This window comes from Plecotus auritus (assembly GCF_963455305.1).
Source record: "Plecotus auritus genome assembly, chromosome: 2".
Lineage (NCBI taxonomy): Eukaryota > Metazoa > Chordata > Mammalia > Chiroptera > Vespertilionidae > Plecotus > Plecotus auritus.
The window spans coordinates 35,247,084-35,267,227 of NC_137771.1; the positions used below are offsets into that span (position 1 = coordinate 35,247,084).

Here is a 20,144-nt window from a genome sequence, read left to right on the forward strand (position 1 = left end):
ATTATTACTCCCTTCTGGATTAAGGAATAGACTTGGAGAGGTTACTCCCACCCACTAAGATCACCTAACTGGAAATTGACAGAGCTGGATTTACATCTGTCTCCCAATCCAAAATCATGATCTTTTCCAGGGTTATGACCCTCAAAGATTTGTAGTAAATTACAGATTTCAAATTGAGCAACTTAAAAACCTTATGGGGAAAATAAGGCTACATGAACAGAGCCTGGATTTATGAAATGTCAGTGGGTCATTTTTATATTTGCTAAAAGCAAAAAGCATAAATACAGGGAATTTTAATGTCATTTAAAATAAATACACTTTATGAAAAATTAGAATATTCCTTTTTACTCAGAAACATTTTTTTATTCTGCCTTCTCAGTCTCTTTAAGATATTTGTAAATTCTTTACAGATGTTAGTATAAATAAGCATTTTTTCTTGCCAGTGGGCCCCAACATTTGTGTGTGTGTGTGTGTGTGTGTGTGTGTGTGTGTGTGTGTATTAAAATTTATTGACTTCTACCCTCTGTGTCCCACTATTGTCCCAAGAGTATAAAGTCACTTGGATACTGGGATAAAAAAACTTTGAGTGCCTTTTATTTAGCATATTTAGATAGCTTAGATTTGCAGTGTTTGGGAATGTCCTACCTGAGGGCCATATAAGGCCCGTGAAATCATTTGGTCTGGCCCTGCCAAGGCATGAGGAGTGAGTTAATTAAAATTTTTACCAAATATAGTAGGGTAATTTTTAAGTTTATCATTTTGTATGGCCCATGAATGATGTTATAAATATCGAAATGGCCCTTGGCAGAAAAACGGTGCCCCACCTCTGATTTAGAGACTGCTTCCTAGAGCTCTAGCCCATTAATAAGAAATCCCAGAGCTCATACTACCTTTGTCTTCACTCCTCTCCTTCCCAATAAGAGTATGGATGGGTCTAAAACCTCATGTACTGTCCCTCAACTTCCTTTATCTCTTCTAATGCTTCACTACAAAATGTTCTCTTGCTCTATCACTTTGCTCTCTTTTTCCCATTACCCTGACCCTTCTTTTTCTAATTATAGCCTAAAGGTCTGCCAGTATGCAAATATTTGAGTCAAAATTCTTAGAGCTTTCAAAATCCATATGTACTGGAATTTCAAGAGGTGAACTACATCATGCTTCATTCCCAGCATATTCTCCTTATAGAAGCAAATGTATCTTTGACCAAGTCTAGGTGTATAGCCATATTTACATTGCATGTCCTTCTGGTAATAAATTCTGTTTGTACTTTTATTTTGTGTTGACAGATACAAATGAAATTGATGGAAATGAAAGAGCTGGAAAACCATAATAATCAATTAAATTGGTGCAGTAGCCCACACGGCATTCTTGTAAATGGCACTACAGATTATTGCAGCCTCAGCACCAGCAGCAGTGAAACAGCCAACCTGAATGAACATGCTGAAGGCCCGAGCAACCTAGAGTCTGAGCCCATAAACCAGGAGTCTCCAGTGAGTCTAATAGTTCCCTAACCCTCAAAATCAACTTCAGAAAAAAAAAAAAAAAATTGATTCAGATCAAAGTTTTGTTGATAGCATACCTGATACAACTATGTGGCCTTGCCTTATCTGAGGACAATTGAGATTTTCTTTTTTTGAGAGGCAGAGTGGGAACTAATCCAGCAGTTCTAAGAGTTTTAACAATTTTAAAACATAATTTAACCGGTCTACTTGTATATATGTTTTCAAAACAGTAATTCTGTAGATAACAACTTTTAGAAATCGTTTTTAAATATTCTCACCCATAGCTGAAAGTAATGCTTTATTTCCTAATGTTGAGGACAGTTATTTACCAGTTATTTAGAGAGCACTGACTGTGTGCAAGAGTACTGCTGTGTGCCCTAGCCAGTTTGGCTAAGTGGATAGAGCATCAGCCTGTAGACCAAAGGGTCCCAGGTTCGATTCTGGTCAAGGGCACATGCCTGGATTGCGGGCTCAGTCCAATGTGCAGGAGGCAGCCAATCAATGATTCCCTCTTATCATTGATGTTTCTCTCTCTTCCTCTCTGAAATCAATAAAAAAAAAAGAGTACTGCTGTGTTATGTGTGAGAGCTACAGAGAAAAAAGACAAAGGAACTCTGCCTTCAAGCAGCACGGTCTAGTAGTGTAACACTGTGTGAAAGGGCTGTGAGGAGGCATGGGATATTCAGCGTGGAGGAGGCTCAGGGAAGATGTTGTAGGGAAAACTTCACAAGTGACCTTCAAAGTGAAAAAGGGGTACGTAAGCAAAGGAGGTGGTACATTCCTGGCAGAGAAAGCAGCATTAGCATTGGGTCTGAGGTGGGAGAAAACATGCTTCACAGGGTCATGGGAAGTTTTTGAAGAGTATCTTGTGATGGTGGGAGAGTATTGATAGGAGATGCAGCTTTCTCCTGGTGGGCGCCTGCCTTACCTCTGGTACTTTATCAAAATATAGATGCCTGAGCCCTACTCCAAACTTGAGTTTCTGGGATATAGCTAGGTACATATATTTTAAAAACAAATTCCCTGGGTGATGGTGATGTGTACCTAGATAAAAATGACCACTTTTCAGTCAGAAAGGGCCAGATGGTAAGAAATTTGGATGTAGCCCTAACTGGATTGGCTCAGTGGATAGAATGTCGGACTGTGGACTGAAAGATCCCAGGTTCGATTCCGGTCAAGGGCATGTACCTTGGTTGCGGGCATATCCCGAGTAGGGGGTGTGCAGGAGGCAGTTGATCAGTGTTTCTCATCGATGTTTCTAACTTTCTTTTTTTTTTTTTTTTTTTATATATTTTATTGATATTTCACAGAAAGGAAGGGAGAGGGATAGAAAGCTAGAAACATCGATGAGAGAGAAACATCGATCAGCTGCCTCCTGCACACCTCCCACTGAGGATGTGCCCGCAGCCAAGGTACATGCCCTTGACCGGAATCGAACCCGGGACCTTTCAGTCCGCAGGCCGATGCTCTATCCATTGAGCCAAACCGGTTTCGGCAGATGTTTCTAACTTTCTATCCCTCTCCCTTCCTCTCTGTAAAGAATCAATGAAATACATATTTAAAAAAAAAAAAAAAAGAAATTTGGATGTAGCCCTGGCCAATATAGCTCAGTGGTTAGAGTGTCTTCCCACTCACCCAAGGGTCAGGGTTCCATTCCCAGTCAGGGGCACATACCTGGGTTGCAGGTTCAATCCCTAGCCCTGGTTTGGGGCACATGTGGGAGGCATCCAATCGATGTGTCTCTTTCACATCGATGTTTCTCTCTCTCCTGCCCTTCCTCCCTCTAAAAATCGATGGAAAAAATATCCTTGGATGAGGATTTAAAAAAAGAAGAAATTTGAATTTATCTTGAAGCATTGGAGAATTTATCATACAAAAGTAGGTAGACATTTAAGAATTTTAAGCAAGAAGTAACAGGATTAAACTTACCTTTTAGGAAATGTGAAAAGTGGATTGGAGAGTGGGATTGGACACATATTAAGACTGTTGGAATGGTCTATGTGAGAGTTGCTGTAGTCTAAATTAAGCAGTAAGAGATGTAAAATTAACACTTGATTTTATTTAGACAGTACAGTGTTAGACACATTATAGAATTTTCTTTTAAGCACAAAAGCTAAAATTACTAGGTTATTCTTCAAAGACATAATGTGGTGTTAAATGGAGATTGCCCCTGCAACTTTTTTTTAAAATCTCACCTAAGGAGTGAAGACATTTTTTCCATTGATTTTTAGAGAGAGTGGAAGGAACGAGAGAGAGAGAGAGAGAGAGAGAGAGAGATCAGAGACCCATCTATTGGTTGCCTCCCACTCGGGCCTGACTAGGGATGTGGATTAAACCTGCAACTGAGGTATGTGCCCTTGACTGAGAATTGAACCCAAGACCCTTCAGTCCATGGGCTGACACTAACCACTGAGCAACTGGCCAGGGCATTAAGCCTTATTATATACTATTATAAATCCAGAAAGCAATGGGAAGCTATTGGAGGGTTAAGATCAGATATATATTTTAAATCTATTACTTTGATTATTATAAGGAAGGATAAATTGGAAGGTTACTATAATAATTGGACAAGAAAAGATATAAATGGATGGTAGTGATAGTGAGGATGAAAAAGAAGGGAAGAATCTGAGAAAAAGGTAGGAGGTAGATACTGTAAGACATGGAATCTAACTGAGGGATGACCAAAGGGAAGTGGTTAAGGAAGACCTCAGTGACATCTCTGCTTGGTGATACCATTTTCCCAAGAAAGATTATGGAGAAGTCATTCAGTGAATATTTTCTGCTTGCCTTTTTATTTTCTAGTAATTTGGGGGTTTTCTTTGTCATTTTCTCTGCCAAGTAGAAAATACATTGTTAGTCCATGTGGCATTAATATTTTGTAGGTGAGAAGTAGTCCTGAAATACTGCCTTGTGGTGTGACTGATGAAATTGAAGTGGTGACTGCAGCTGTTAATGAAAAAGTTTGTCCTGAATTTAACAGTGACAGCCATTTAAAAGAGGTAAAAATAATTTTATACGTAAATGTTCTTATTGGTGGTTTCCTTTATGCTAAGGAAAGAGAAAAATGTGTTAAATGAACTTTATGCTACAGAAATGTTTGTTATATTACCATCAGTTGCTTTTTCAAAGCATGTTATTTAAAAATGTTACTTTTTAAAACTTTGATTCCTAAATTTTTTTTTCTTATTTAAAATTATGTTTAGGAAGACCCATTTACCGTAGAGTCAAGTTCCCTGACAGATCCAGTTGCAGATACAAACTTGGATTTTTTCCAGTCTGATCCTTTTGTTGGCAGTAAGTACTCTTATTTTTATATTATAGACTTACCAAAAAAAGGCTTTTAAATATATAAACTGTATAAGAATTAGGGCTTCAATTTTGAGAGCCTACTTATTATAACAAAAGTAGAGTGGACAGTAAGGTTTTATATGCTCAGATTTTAGTATTTTTCATCTTTATGCAACATCTTTAAATCCTGGGACTAAGCCTTTGATTATGTTTTAGAAACTCCCAAATAAGAGTATATTTCTTCTTCAGAATAGGGATCAGAAGGAGAGATATGGAGCACTCTTAAGTCAATAAGCAGTTATTTACTGAAAGTGCCAATATCATGCTTTTAAAGTAATGGAAGCTATAGTAGTATCCTGATCCCTGCCCTTAAGGTTCCTACAGTCTTATTGAAGAAACATAAGTTTAATAAATTAAACTATCTGATGTCACTCTAAACTATGCTAAATACTACTTGTGTTAAAGCTCTTTTTGCATTTTATTTCTAAAATCACCTTGTGAAACTGATAGGTCAATTTATATCAGTTTTAAAGATGGCAGACTGATCTCATTACTGCCGTGATTCTTAGCGTGACTGGTTTAGAGTCATGGCAGTAATGAGTCTAGTGGTGATGGTAATACTCATTCCATACTGTTGTGAAGAGGAGAGATTTTGTTAGTAAAATTCTTGCTGTCGTGCCTGTCTTTTCTCATCCTTCTGTAACGTGTGATCAAGAGATAAGTATAGTTGTCTATGATTCAAATTTGCCTCTCTTATGAGGTGTGTTGATGTTCTACCTTTACTTTTTATTATTTTAAATGTTTCCTAAAGGTGAATGGCATTCACTGTTTTATTTACTTTGAGGTGGAATTAATGAAACAAATATTGCTTTAAGAAACTGTGCTTTTGTTTTAAAGTTACCTTTAAGTAATGGTGCCACATAGTAAATATTATTTTGATTTCTGCTTATTTATTTTATCACAGGTGATCCTTTCAAGGATGATCCTTTTGGGAAAATAGGTCAGTATATTATAAATTTATGTTGTATTTAGGAATGAGAGATCCTAATGGGTAATTATAGGAAATGGACTTCCTTTTTATTTAGTTTTGAAACTTATCTAAGGTCTCACTAAGATGTTGTGTGTGCCTGGCATTTTTAGAGAGAAAGTGGTAGATTCTTGTGAATTTACTTAACTGTTAGCTATACTTTTTTAAAAAAATGACATTAGTGTTTATACTTTGATGCTTTTAGTAATATTTACACTGATTTCTCTTTATTAGTCAAGGATTAGGTAAGTATAGTGAGTTACACTACAGGGCTTAGAACTTTTGTTTTACACTCCAATGAATGGAGGAAAAGGAAACACCTTTGTTTGGTTTGGTTTGGTTTTATTTTGTTTTGTTAATCCTCACCGGAGAATATTTTTCCTTTGATTTTTAGAGAGAGTGGAAGGGCGGGAGAGAGACAGAGAGAAAACCGATGTGAGAGAGAGACATCGATTGGTTGCCTCCCGCACACTCCCTGACTGGGGCCTGGGATAGGGCCTGCAACCAAGGTATGTGCCCTTGACCAGAATTGAACCCAGGACCCTTCAGTCCAAGGGCCGATGCTTCAATCACTGAGCAAAACCAGCTAGGACAAAAAGAAACATCTTAAAGGTTTACTAAATGTCAGGTTTTTTAAGATATTCTTTTTTTAAGAAAATATATATTTTTATTGATTTCAGAGAGGAAGAGAGAGTGATAGAAACAGCCATGATGAAAAAGAATCATGGATCGGCTGTCTCCTTCACGCCCCCTACTGGGGATCCAGCCCGCATTCCAGGCATGTGCCCTGCCGGGAAATCAAACCTGGGATCTTTCAGTCCGCAGGCCGATGCTCTATCCACTGAGCCAAACCAGCTAGGGCAAGATATTATTTTTTTTAAAGTATGTTTTTATTGATTTGAAGGAGAGAGAGATAGAAACATCGAGGAGAGAGAAACATTTATCTGCTGCCTTTTGTATGCCCCATGCTGGGGATTGAGCCCACAACCTGGGCATGTGCCATGGCCAGAATCGAACCAGTGACCTCTTGGTTCATGGAATGACACTCAACCAACTTAGCCACACCAGCCAGGCTTTAAGATACTCTTTTTCTGGGATTTTGCATTAGAATAAAGCCAATCATTTGTACCATTTAGTTTTGCTTTGCGAACCTGTTCCAAATATTGGCTGTTACCCTTGAGCTAGAGAAAGAAAGACATTTAAAAGTTTTTGTTGTTGTTTCTTTAGTTAATGATAGCATAAGTTAAGGGTCTTAAAATGGGATCCCTTGAAATTATATGCTAGCTTTAAAAAATAAGTTTATTATATAAAAGACTCTCATCTTTTGCAGTGGCTGGGTGGCTCAGTTGGGTTCAAGCGTTGTCCCATACACCAAAAGGTTGCTGGTTTGATTTCCAGTCAGGGCACATATCAAAGTTGTGTATTCAATCCCTGGTTGGGGTGTATACAGGAGGCAACAGATCAATGTTTCTCTCTCACATCAATGTTTCTTCCTCTCTTTCTCTCTCTCTCAAATCAATAAACATATCTTCTGGTGAGGATTTTTTTTTTTAAGAACACTTTTATCAAAATCATTATGGAATTTCTAGTCCCCCATCCTTCAATTAGAAGCACCCCCAATTAGAACCAACTTAGAGGTATTATTAGAACCTAGCATACAGGAAACATTTGTGTATCAAGTGTTGGAATTATTGGTGTGCTTTGGGTGAATGGTGAACAAGTAGGAAAGAATGCTAATTAAAGCTGTTTAACTAGATGGAACTGTCTATACCTTTTTTTAAAGACCAATAGTCATAATAGAAAGTACCTAACTTAGCTTCTGTAGGAGTTCAAAATGGGGATGGGAAGGAGGGGACATCTTGTAATACTTCCAACAATAAAGATAAATTTTTAAAAATAAAGTATTTTGACTGATAAAAAATACCTTTTTATTACTGCAGTTGTCATGCCTTCACTTGACAGGAAATTCAATGTAATAGTTTTTTAGTCTCATAATAATGCTGTATTTTCTTAGATCCATTTGGAGGTGATCCTTTCAAAGGTTCAGATCCATTTGCATCTGACTGTTTCTTCAAACAATCTTCTACTGATCCCTTTGTCACTTCCGGTACTGACCCTTTCAGTGCAGCCAGCAACGGCAGTACTACATCGGTAAGTGGGAGGATTAAAAACTATTAAATGGGTAACAAGTGTTGTGAGTTTCTTGCAATATACAGATGAAAGAATCCTGTTTTAGGTTACTTCTGATGGGCCATATAGGATTTTTAGTTTCATTCAGCCCATCTAGTTTTTGGTTCAGAGCTTGATCACCCATTGGAATTAACTAGGATAACTTATGTCATCCAAAAATCAAGTCTACTCTTCAAAGGACCAAATATTGTCCCATTGGGGATCTATATATATATATATAAGCCTAAGCGACTGTTACGACGGGAACGACCAGAACGACCAGTCGCTATGACGCCCACTGACCACCAGGGGGCAGACGCTCAGTGCAGGAACTGCCCCTAGCCCGCAGGCCTCGATCACAGATGGGGTCTGTTGGCCAACTTCCCAGTTCCTCCCCCTGACCAGCAGGCCCTGATCGCCCAATTGGGGCCGGGCCCCCAGGCTGGGATGGGAAACTGGGGGTGGGTGGTGGCGGATGCAGCCCCTTTTCCTGGGGGGCTGAGGGCTGGCTCCCTCCTCGGGGCCAGTGGCCAACCTCCTGGGTCCCTACCCCTGGGCGGCAGGCCCTGATCACCTGAGATCACCCGATCGGGACTGGGCCCCGGGCTGGTATGGAGAACCGGGGGTGGGTGGTGGCAGATGCGGGTAGGGAGGGAAGGAAGAGGTGGGAGGTGGGGAACCTGATTGGCCCTGATTGCCAGCCAGGCCTAGGGACCCCACTCGTACACAAATTTTGTGCACTGGGCCACTAGTATTACAATAAATTATTAGAAATCCATATACCAATCTTAAAACACATTGCGGACGGATCACAAGAATTCTCGTGTTTTCATAATACACAGTGTTTTACAAAGTATCATACTTTAAAAAGATATTAGCTTGTAAGAACATGTAATAACTTCAAAATTCAATGGGTATTTAATTTTAAAGTGTGCCTTTAACATTTATGTAAAACACTTTTTGTACTCATTCAATAGAAACTTACCTTGCCACTGGGTAAAACTAGCAATAAAACTACTGGTCTGCAATGTGTTAAGTAAAGATTTTTAGAAATGTTTGATATGCAATATTGAAATAATGAAAATCAATTTAAAGAACAACATTGATGTTTTAGAAAAATAAAATAATTGTTGTTATTTTATAGACACATCTGGAATGTTAGTCTGACAAAGAAGTTACAAATTCCCACTAAATGACAGAGTCTTGAGAACATACATAGTAAAACAATCACTATTTAATAACCACATACTATGATCAGATAACTTCTGTGTGCTTTACATTCCTAATCTTCACATCAGCCTTGCAAAGTAGGTGCTGATGTGTCTACTTTAAGAATAAGAACACTGGGACTCAGAAAAATTAACTTAGCACAGCCAAGGTTATACAACTAAGTGGTTTATCATCTGGAGGCTTTAAAAAGAAAATCTTTATATCATAGGTACTTAAACATATTTAAAATAGAGTAATACAATTAAATATTCTAACAAACTTTTATGTAGCTATTGTTTATTTTCAATAATTATGAGTAATTTGGGAGTTGTAAAAAAAAAAAATTATTTGGAGACTTGTTTTTTGAGGCAGGATTTTCATGTATATAAGTAAACCAGACCCAGAAAGGATCAGTTGAGTGACAGGCATTTGAAGCAAAAATTTTTTCTTTCAGTACTCTTAGATTAAGAATACTTCTTTAAGCCCTAGCCAGTTTGGCACAGTGGATAGAGCATTGGCCTGCGAACTGAAAGGATATATACCTTGATTGCAGACTCCTCTCCAGCCCAGGCCCTGGTCAGGGTTCTTGCAGAAGGCAACCAATCGATGTATTTCTCTCACATCAATATTTCTGTCTTTCCCTTTCTCTCCCACTCTCTCTAAAAATTCAATGAAAAAATATCCTCAGGTGAGGATTAAAAAGAGAAAAAAGAGAATACTTCTTAAGAAAAACCTCTTAGACACAGACTACAGTATGATAATTACCGAAGGAAAAAAGGGGTGGAGGGAGGTAGAAGAGGATAAAGGGGTGGGGAGAGGTAAATGGTGACAGAAGGATACTTGACTTTGGGTGATGAGTACAATAATATATACAGATGATGTATTATGAAATTATATACTTGAATCCTATATAATTTTATTAATGTCACCTCAAAAAATTCAATAAAAATTTTTAAAAGGAAAACACTTTCTTACAAGAGTAATTGATTGTTTTAAAGATAATAGATTTTGGTGTTCTTGAATTGCTTCCTTACTGTATTTGGTAAAGAACTACTAGTATTTGGCCAACAACTGGTATTTTCCATTGATGTAAAACTGAGCAAATGCCTCCGTAACTGAATATTTGTGGTTTCCACAAGCTACTGGATACTGTGTTTTCCTATAACACATAGTTTGTAGTGTGGACCCACTTGCCAAATTCTTCTTAAATTGGCTGTAACCTGAATTCTTTCCCTTATTCTACCCTCTCATTCTTCACTTGTATCATTTAAAGAACAAAAAGCCAAAGCAGCTTTTACTAATTTAAAAATAAACAAATTTCTCCTGTTCCTCTATACTGGTGAAATATTTCTGCCACTTATTCTTACTTTTCCTCTTTTCTTCCCAGATTTCTAAAGCAGCTTGCACTTGCTGTTAATATATCTCCATTAAAAACAAAACAAAACAAAAAACAAATTGATAAATATAATAATAGCTCTTTATCTCATCTTTTCTATATGCCAGGCATGGTGCGAAGTTCTTTTCTTGTGTTACCTTATTTAATCTTCACAACTTGAACTTCCGGTCTCCTGGTTGAACTCCCGAGGGGACACTTTGTATATTAGCCTCATATATATACTAGAGGCCCGGTGCACGACATTCATGCACTCGGGGCGGGGTGAGTCGCTCAGCCCAGCCTGCACCCTTTTGCAGTCCGGGTGCTCTTGGGGGATGTCCAAATGATGGCTTAAGCTGGGAGTCAGACATCCTTAGTGCTGCTGCGGCAGTGGGAGAGGCTCCCACCACCGCCGCTGTGCTCACCAGCCGTAGCCTGGCTTCTGGCTGAGCGACGCTCCCACCACCAGGAGGCAGCTCCTGCGTTGAGCATCTGTGAGCATCTGCTCCCTGGTGGTCAGTGTGCGTCATAGCGACCGGTTGTTCCACCATTCAGTCAATTTGCACATTACCCTCTTATTATATAGGACTAGAGGCCCGGTGCACAAAATTCGGGCACAGAGGTGTGTGACCCTCAGCCCAGCCTGCACCCTCTCCAATCTGGGACCCCTCGAGGGATGTCCGACTGCCCGTTCCCGGTAGAATCGGGCCTAAATGGGCAGTCGGACATCCCTCTCACAATCCAGGACTACTGGCTCCCAACTGCTTGCCTGCCTGCCTTCCTGATTGTCCCTAACCGCTTCTGCCTGCCAGCCTGATCACCCCCTAACCACTCCCCTGACAGCCTGATTGATGCCTAACTGCTCCCCTGCCAGCCTATTTGCCCCTAACTGCCCTCTCCTGCAGGCCTGGTCACCCCTAACTGCCCTCCCCTGCAGGCCTGGTCCCCCCAACTGCTCTCCCCTGCAGGCCTGGGTCACCCCCAACTGTCCTTCCCTGCAGTCCCAGTCGCCCCCAACTTCCCTCCTCTGCCAGCTTGGTCACCCCTAACTGCCCTCTCCTGCAGGCTTGATTGCCCCCAACTGCCCTCCCCTGCTGGCCTGATCGCCCACAACTGCCCTCCCTTGCAGACCTGGTTCCTCTAAAATGCTCTCCCCTGCTGGCCTGATCGCCCACAACTGCCCTCCCTTGCAGGCCTGGTCCCTCCCAACTTCCCTCCCCTGCTGGCCATCTTGTGGCGGCCATCTTGTGTCCACATGGGCAGGATCTTTGACCACATGGGGGCAGCCATCTTGTGTGTTGGAGTGACAGTCAATTTACATATTACTCTTTTATTAGATAGGATGGAGGCCTGGTACACGGGTAGGGGTCATCTGGTTTGCCCTGAAGGGTGTCCCGGATCAGGGTGGGGGTTCCCTTGGGGCGTGGGGCGGCATGGGCAAGGGGCCTGTGGTGGTTTGCAGGCCGGCCACGCCCCCAGTGACCCAAGAGGAGGCCCTGGTATCTGGGATTTATTTATCTTCCATAATTGAAACTTTGTAGCCTTGAGCGGAGCCAAGACTCCTACTTGCTCCATGGCCGCAGCCATTTTTGTTGGGATTTATTTATCTTCTATAATTAAACTTTGTAGCCTTGAGTGGAGGCCTGGGCTGGCCAGGTGTGCAGAAAGCTTGGCTTCCTCCATCGCCGGGGGCAACCCAAGCCTCCTGTTTGCAGCCATCTTGGTTGGGTTAATTTGCATACTCGCTCCTGATTGGCTGGTGGGCGTGGCTTGTGAGTGTAGTGGAGTGGTGGTTAATTTGCATATTACTCTTTTATTAGATAGGATTATTATATAGGATAGATGGGCTACACGTCCATCTTGTTTCCCTTGCTAGCCCGTTGCCCTTTTAGGGTGATTGCACAGTGTTTGGTGAAGGAATAGAAATTAAACCTGACATGCATGTAGGCATGCTTTTTCCATTTCTCTCTGTAATAGTACACAAAACTAGCAAGCTATTATTAAAAACAGGCCTGCTTTTTTTCTCCCTCAAAGTCAAGAGAAGAGCAATAATAGTTGGTGATTTAAGTTATCATGCCAGTGACTGTCTCACACCAATATTTTGATGGTTATATTAGGAACCATGGAAATTTATTTCCTATACAGACCAGCTTAATTTTTTTCTTTGATTGCTATTCATTATTCAGCAGATATAATTAGCATATAAGCTAATGTGCTAGTTTTATAAATAATATCATTGGCATCAGTTAAAATAAGTACTGTCATTTTCAATTCCAAAACTGCATTAGTAATAATTATTTCTGCTAGTAGTTTTAATGGGTCCTCTTTTATAAACAGAGAATATAAGTCTCAGCATTACTTTTCACTTTTCAAATACACTTGTTTTACTTGGGAATTTATAAATTGAGCTCTGCATTATCCTTTGACATCCAGTTATAATATCCAATTTCTTGATGATTAGAAATAGATGACATTGATAGCCAGGAGTCATAGTAGGAGATAAATATTGCAAAACTCTTTTCATGCCCCTTTTACTGTCTGCAAAGGCTTTTGGATGGCTTCTTAAAAAGAGCCTGATGCCAGAAAGAAAAAGTTCAGTTGTCTTCCTAAATACACAATTTGTTTGACTATGATTAACAACTAAAGTAAAGTGGGAAGACAGCTGGCTTCTGGTAAAGTCCTCACTTGTAGCTACTTACCCTTGCTACTTGGTACAAAGTTTTACATGGCATATTTAAAAGTGGCACGATCTTTTTAACAGAAACCCCCCTCTTTCTCCCTCTCCCTCTCCCTCTCCCTCTCCCTTCCCCCCTCCTTCCCTCTCCCTCTCCCTCTCCCTCTCCCTTCCCCCCTCCTTCCCTCTCCCCAGTACACAAGTGCATGTTTTCTTTAAAGGGAAGAATGCTAAACTATTTTTAGATAACAAATAGAAAATGGAAATCTAGCATTTTCTGATATTAAGTACTAGGATATTTAAGAGAATAGTACGCATCCTAAATGCAGTATGTCATCCTGAAATAAGAAAAGGACATTAATGGAAAAACTGGTAAAATCCAAATAAAAATCTATAGTTTATAGTTTTGTGCCAGTATTAATTCTTCAGTTTTAATAGCTATACCATGATTATATGAGATATTACCATTAGAGGAAGCTGGGTGAAGGGAATATGGGAGCTTTGTATTATCCTTACAGCTGTTCTAGAAATCTAAAATTATTGTAAAATAAAAAGTTAAAATAGTGTGCATCTATACATGTGTCAAAGTTATGAAGAAAAAAGGAATGAATACTACCAAAGTCAAGATAATAATTACCTCTACAGAGGAGGGATGGCATGGTGATTGGAGAAGAACACATGACTTCTGAGTGTTGGCAGTTTCTTGGAAGATGATTACATGTGTGTTCACTTGATACTTATTTGTTAAACTGTACATATGATTAATACAGTTTTATGAGTGGATATTGTATTTCACAATAAAAAGATTAGAAAATGATATGTATCATTTTGATTTCATAAGATTGCAGATTAGTAGGGGGGAACATTTGTTTCTAATGTCCGTATTCCTTAATGAATTTAGAGTCTGTAAAGAATATTTTCTTTGGTGTGGCAATGAAGTTTCAGCTATGAAATGTTGCCTCTCTCAGTCATGGTTCTGTATAATTTGTTTAGGTAGAAACACTGAAACACAACGATCCTTTTGCTCCCGGTGGAACAGTTGTTGTTGCAGCTAGTGATTCAGGTAAGAAAACATCCATTTCTTTGAACAGTAAGCATTACCCTTTTCTTTAAGCTTTTCCTTGGTCTCCAAATGTATTTGTCCTATTTCCTTATGTATGGCTTTAAAATTATTGCATAGTTATATCCAATTGTAATCTACCAATAATAATGATGATGACAAGTGTTTATTTATCACTTTCTACTTTCCTTATTATTCATTATTTCATGTATTGTTCATGTTGAAGATCTTTACTATAATATGTATTCTAGCCAATGTCAGTAAAACCAATAACTTTTTTTTTTCCATTATAAAAGCAGTGTTGTTTGGCAGTTTCAAAGACAGCATTGACTCCTAGGGATCTTGGCCTAGATTTAAAAATTTGTGGCTTCCAATAAGTAATTATAATAACTTTCCAAATAGTGGATGATAGGTCCTGTAATAAGACATGCTTTGTTTATGGTACCTAATTTTCCATTTGTCCTTTAAATAATATTCCCATTTTAATGATCAAGAAATTGAGGACCCAGAACATTAAGTAACAAAGATGATACTGCTTACTAGATTTGAGCCAGGTAAAGCCGAGATTCAAAGCTAAGTCTGACATCCCTACCTGGTTTGGCTCAATGGATGGAATGTTGGCCTGCGGACTGAAGGGTCTTGTGTTCAATTCCTGTTAAGGGCACATGCCCAGGTTGCAGGTTCAATCCTCAGTAGGGGGCATGCAGGAGGCAGCCCATCAGTGATTCTCTCTTATTATTGATGTTTCTATCTCTCTCTCCTTCTCCCTTACTCTCTGAAATCAATAAAAAATATATGAAAAAGAAAAGCTAAGTCTGACAGAGTTTAAAAGCTTACTTAACTAACTCTGCTTCTTTCTCACTGATCATTTACAAATAAACCAGCTATTATGTAGGAGAGAAGGAAATTAGAGGCAAGTGAACTGAAACAAGTCAATACTTCAATATCATGCTGAAAATATACTGCCTTATTTTTCAGATGGAAATAGGGTGAGCTATTCAGTACAAAAAATTTGATTGTGACAAATTAAGGATTATGGGCATAGAGAAAGATAATAGAAAGGCCTTCACAATTTGAATTTCTTATATTGTACAAATTGTAACAAGATGGAATTTAGCACTATGCATGTACTTATTTTCAGGTTGAAAATTAGCTTCCAACATGAGTAGCAAGAAAGAGGAAACAAGATTTAATGTTATATGGGGTATTGATTTAAACCAAAATTTTAGATGACAGCAAATATGATTTTTTAAAGGCTTATTATAGTAACAGTGGTTAAATTATATATTTTTTAAATACATATGCCTTTTTAGACTTCTTTTTTTAAACTGGTGAATTCATATATTGCTAGGGATATTATATAATTAGAATACCCTAAGAAAATAAAATGAAAGGTTAATACATTTATAATTAACTCTCAGTTGCCCACACTAAAGAATGGTGCCATGAGAGTTCATTAGAACTGCAAAAATTTAGAAGAAAGGGAGACCACCTCCATTTAGGGTAAATCATGAATGATTTAAAAGCAGAAGATGGCTTTTGCGGTATGCCTTGAAAGAACAGTCTGGGGTTTTTAATAAGTAGTTATGGAAAGAGACCATGTCAAGCAAAAAGAGTAACACAAACAAGGAATGGAGGTAGGACAGATAGGGCATGTTTAAGGAAAAACAGACCTTTTGATAAAGCATATTTATAGAGGAACTAGAGGCCCAGTGCACAGATTGGTGCACCAGTGGGGTCCCTCCGCCTAGCCTCCGGCTCTCCTACATCCCATGAGGGGTCCTGGATTGCGAGAGGGCAGTTCTCGGCACCCCAGAATCAGGCTCCCTCCTCTCTGGTTCTGGGTGCGTCACCCGAGAACCGCAGTTGCCAAGTCACGGCAGCTCAGCAGCTCCTGCGTTGAGCGTCTGCCCCCTGGTGGTCAGTACACATCATAACTAGTGGCCGGTGGGCCTGTGGCTTAGGCTTTTATATATACAGATAGTTAAAGCTGAAGTGGGGGGTTGCAGTCTTACTGTAGGAGGTTTCTTTTGCCTTCGTTGGTTTTCTCTTTCAATTCAGTTTCAAGCTCATTTTCTGTAAAGTGGTAGAATAAATGACTATAATAGCCTGGGAGGGACTAAGATTTATTGTTGTTAATCATAAGAATGATACCACTTATTGAGCACTTGCATAATTCCAGCACTCTATGTGCTAACCATATTTCCATAATTGGTCTCATTTAATTCTCACATGTGAAGCCATTTCACAAGGTTAAAGAAGGAGTAATAGATGGAAACAGTGGGCCCATCTGAGGTCTCTGGTTTTCCACTGACCTTTTTTATCATTCCTTGTGTCTCCTTTGCTGATTCTTCCTCTTTCCCCCAATTTCTTTATGTTGTGCCCTAGACCTTGGACATTGTTTTTTCTCTATCTGTACTCCCTTGGGGATTTCACCTGGTTTCATGGATGTACATATTTATATGCTGATTTATATCTCTAGCCACATCTTTTTTCCTGAACTCTAGACTCATACACCCAACTACCTATTGACATCTCCACTTAATTAGCTCCTAGATAAATCTAACATAACATGTCTAATATCTTCAAACACCTAATCTTCCTTCCCAAACCTGCTTCTCTTAAAGCTTTAATTCATGGTAATTTATCTTTAACATTGCTAAGACCTGAAACCTCAGAATCATCCTTGGTTCTTCTTTTTCTTTCTTTCTATCCCTGGTCTTTGAGGAAATCTTACTGGTTCTGTCTTCAAACTATATCCAGTAAAAGGCTTACAATGGGTACCTTTCTAACAATATCTCTTATCATTATCCCTTTACTCACTCTGCTCCAGCCACATGGCCTTTGTGCTATTGCTCTAACAACAGGATGGTGTTCCTTAGGCTCTGCCCTTAACTGTTCCTTATTCCTGGGATGGTCTTTCTTCATCTGTCCACATGACGATCTCCATTACCTCTAACAAATCTTCGCCAAAATGTCTCTCCGTGAGGCATGCTCTGGCCACCCTATTTAACATTTACAAGCACCACCACCCATCCCAGCACTCCGACCTTACTGTTCTCTACTCTTTTTTCTTTCATTATGGCTGATTACTTTCCAGCATACTATATAAATGACTTTTTTTTCTTTTTTTTTTAAAAAAAATATTTTTATTGATTTCAGAGAGGAAGGGAGTGGGAGAGAAAGATAGAACATCAATGATGAAAGAGAAATCATTGATTGGCTGCCCTCCTGCACACCCCACACTGGGGATCAAGCCTGCAACCTGGGCATGTGCCCTTGACTGGAATTGAACCCTGGAGCCTTCAGTCCACAGGCCAACGCTCTATCCACTGAGCCAAACCAGCTAGGGTAGATAAATGGCTTTGTTTTCTTATCTGACTTCTCCTCCTTCCATTAAATTTTAAGTTCCATAGGAACTTGGTTCTTTGTGTTCACTGATGTATTCCATGAACCTTAAACTATGCCTGGCCACATATTATTCCTGAATGAATGGATGAATCACAGAGCATATGATAGGAGCCCAGTGAATGAAAATCCTGGGGATGGGGTATATTGTTTATTTTGTTCTGATTAGTGGTTTTTTTTAAAAAAAATATTGTGGCAAAATATACATAACATAAAATTTACCATTTTAAACACTTTTAAGTATACAGTTCTGTGGTATTCAGTATATTCACATTGCTATGCAATCATCACATCCATCCATCTTTTTTCATCTTCCAAAACTGAAACTATACTCGTTAAACAAAAGTTCCCCATTACCCACTCCTGCAGGCCCTGGCAACCACCCTTTACTTTCTGCATTTATTAATTTAGCTACTCTAGGTACCTCATATAGGTGGAATCATGTAATATTTATCTTTTTGTGACTAGCTTGAGCTTGATTATCTTGTGGGTCATAAATGGGTCATTAGGGAAGAAAAGATTTCCTCCTCCTCCTCCCAGGATTCTCTGGTAGACAGCTGTTTTATGGGAATTATTTGTGAGTCTTAAAACTGGTTTCATTTACTCCTTGTTGTTCATCTGGTTGTGCTAAGAAATGTTATGATATCTATTTGGAAGATTCCTAATAAGTAGATAGTTTCTGTACTCTTTTTCCCCCCCAATATTTTCAGCAATATAAGTTATCTCCTATTTGCCAGACCTTTTTCTAGGCCTTGAAGATACAGTGGCGAACAAAACAAACTTCCTGTCTTTATAGAGCTTATATGGGAAAGATAGACAATAAACAAATATGTAATATGTTAGATACTTAACTCCCAGTTTCTGGGTGGGCCTCTGCTTCCTATCAATCATGATCAATATCTGAGAAAGTTCTAGCCAAACTCTTACTAATTCCCTAGTTTGGGCAAAATTAAATCATAAGGGGATAAAAAGTGACATGCCTAAAATGTAGCTTTATCAATCACACTTCACAAAAAAAACATATCAACATAGTCTGATCTCAAATATGTAATGGAAAAAAATACCAGGATAAAAAGTGGCGATGGTCTTAATCCAGCATGTAGAAGGGTTCAGGAATCTGCAGAAGACGCTGTGTGTAAATTAATCAAGAGTCCAGAGATGAAACATAATTTTGGAAGGCATTTTGGGGAGCCAGAGAAAACTTAGCTAAAGAAACAAGTTCTCTGTCTCTCTGGACCCCTTGCTTTTTATTAACACAAATTGTCCTAAAGCAAGGTAGATATACATATCAAAAGCCAGGGTTTAGTATACAGAATCCATTGTCAGATTGGGCTGTTCAGGTGTTTGGCCAGGAGGAAGCAATAACATGTAGATTGAAATGCTCTCAGCTGTCTGGCAGCAAGCAATCATTTATGCATCCTTTTCAGGTTTGGGGAAATGCCCTTAACCATTCCAGATGATTCAGCCCTGCTGACATGCTGGAATTAGCTTCCGGCAAAACTGTTAAAAACGTAAAATATTGTTATGGGTTATTTCTGGAAATGAGATTATAGATGGCATTTTTTATTATGCTTTCATGTATTTTTCCACAGTGTTCATTACCTTTATTCTTGGGGAGAAGAGGATGTTAGTGAGGTCCCATTTGCATTTTAAGCCTGATTTTGCTGGCTCATAGCTCCTGTGTGCATCAATAGGAAGAAAGCCACCTGCTGAGTTCCTCTCCGAGTGTTATTCCTGGGATTCCTCAGCAGGTGTCTCACACATGAACTAAACAAGTTCACACTCAGCGACTCCTTCCAGTGTCTGGGTGGGCCTCTGCTTCCTATCAATCATGATCAATATCTGAGAAAGTTCTAGCCAAACTCTTATTAATTCCCTAGTTTGGGCAAAAAGGCTTTGTCATTCATCCAGGATACATTTCCCAGTGTTTGGACCAATGCTGAATAGGTCATTTATTCTGATGAAGAAAGTGTAGAAAAACTCTAGTAAACTACAGTAGCGTATGCTTCATACAAAAATGTCATGTTTTTTTTAGTCATTTCTTTCCCAAAGTACACTCCACAAAATTTCAGTCACTTCACAAAATTTCAGTCAAACTTAACCTAACTCAGCACTATTGCCAAATGTTATGACTTCTTGTAAAAGCTGTGTGACAATGGCAGAGGAAAAGCATGAAGCTGATTTTTCAGTCTCTCCAGTGAAATGACCCCAACTCCTTTTCCCTCATTACCTGTCTACCAATCAGGAGAGCATCTGCACCCTGATTGTACCTCAGCTGCTGTGGAATCAGGAATAACAGGAAGAGGAGGAAAGGGAAGGGAAAGCCTGAAACACCAGCCATGGCTCGGCTGGGCCCCAGCTGTGGACTCAGCAGATATGTAGTAATAATAAAGCATGTTTCATAGCTAAAGCTCCAGGATTTCCTGTAACTC

General features: G+C 39.2%; 1 protein-coding gene across 2 annotated transcripts in view; it reads left to right on the plus strand.

Moving 5' to 3' along the window:
* EPS15 (epidermal growth factor receptor pathway substrate 15) overlaps positions 1-20,144 on the plus strand; it is a 120,769-nt gene that overhangs the window by 90,898 nt on the left and 9,727 nt on the right. For both annotated transcript variants that reach the window (XM_080658062.1, XM_080658063.1), the window contains exons 16-21: positions 1,287-1,490; positions 4,385-4,501; positions 4,706-4,796; positions 5,755-5,790; positions 7,832-7,968; positions 14,238-14,307. In XM_080658062.1, the coding sequence (XP_080514188.1) occupies positions 1,287-1,490; positions 4,385-4,501; positions 4,706-4,796; positions 5,755-5,790; positions 7,832-7,968; positions 14,238-14,307 (655 nt within the window). The remainder of the gene's footprint in view (positions 1-1,286; positions 1,491-4,384; positions 4,502-4,705; positions 4,797-5,754; positions 5,791-7,831; positions 7,969-14,237; positions 14,308-20,144) is intronic.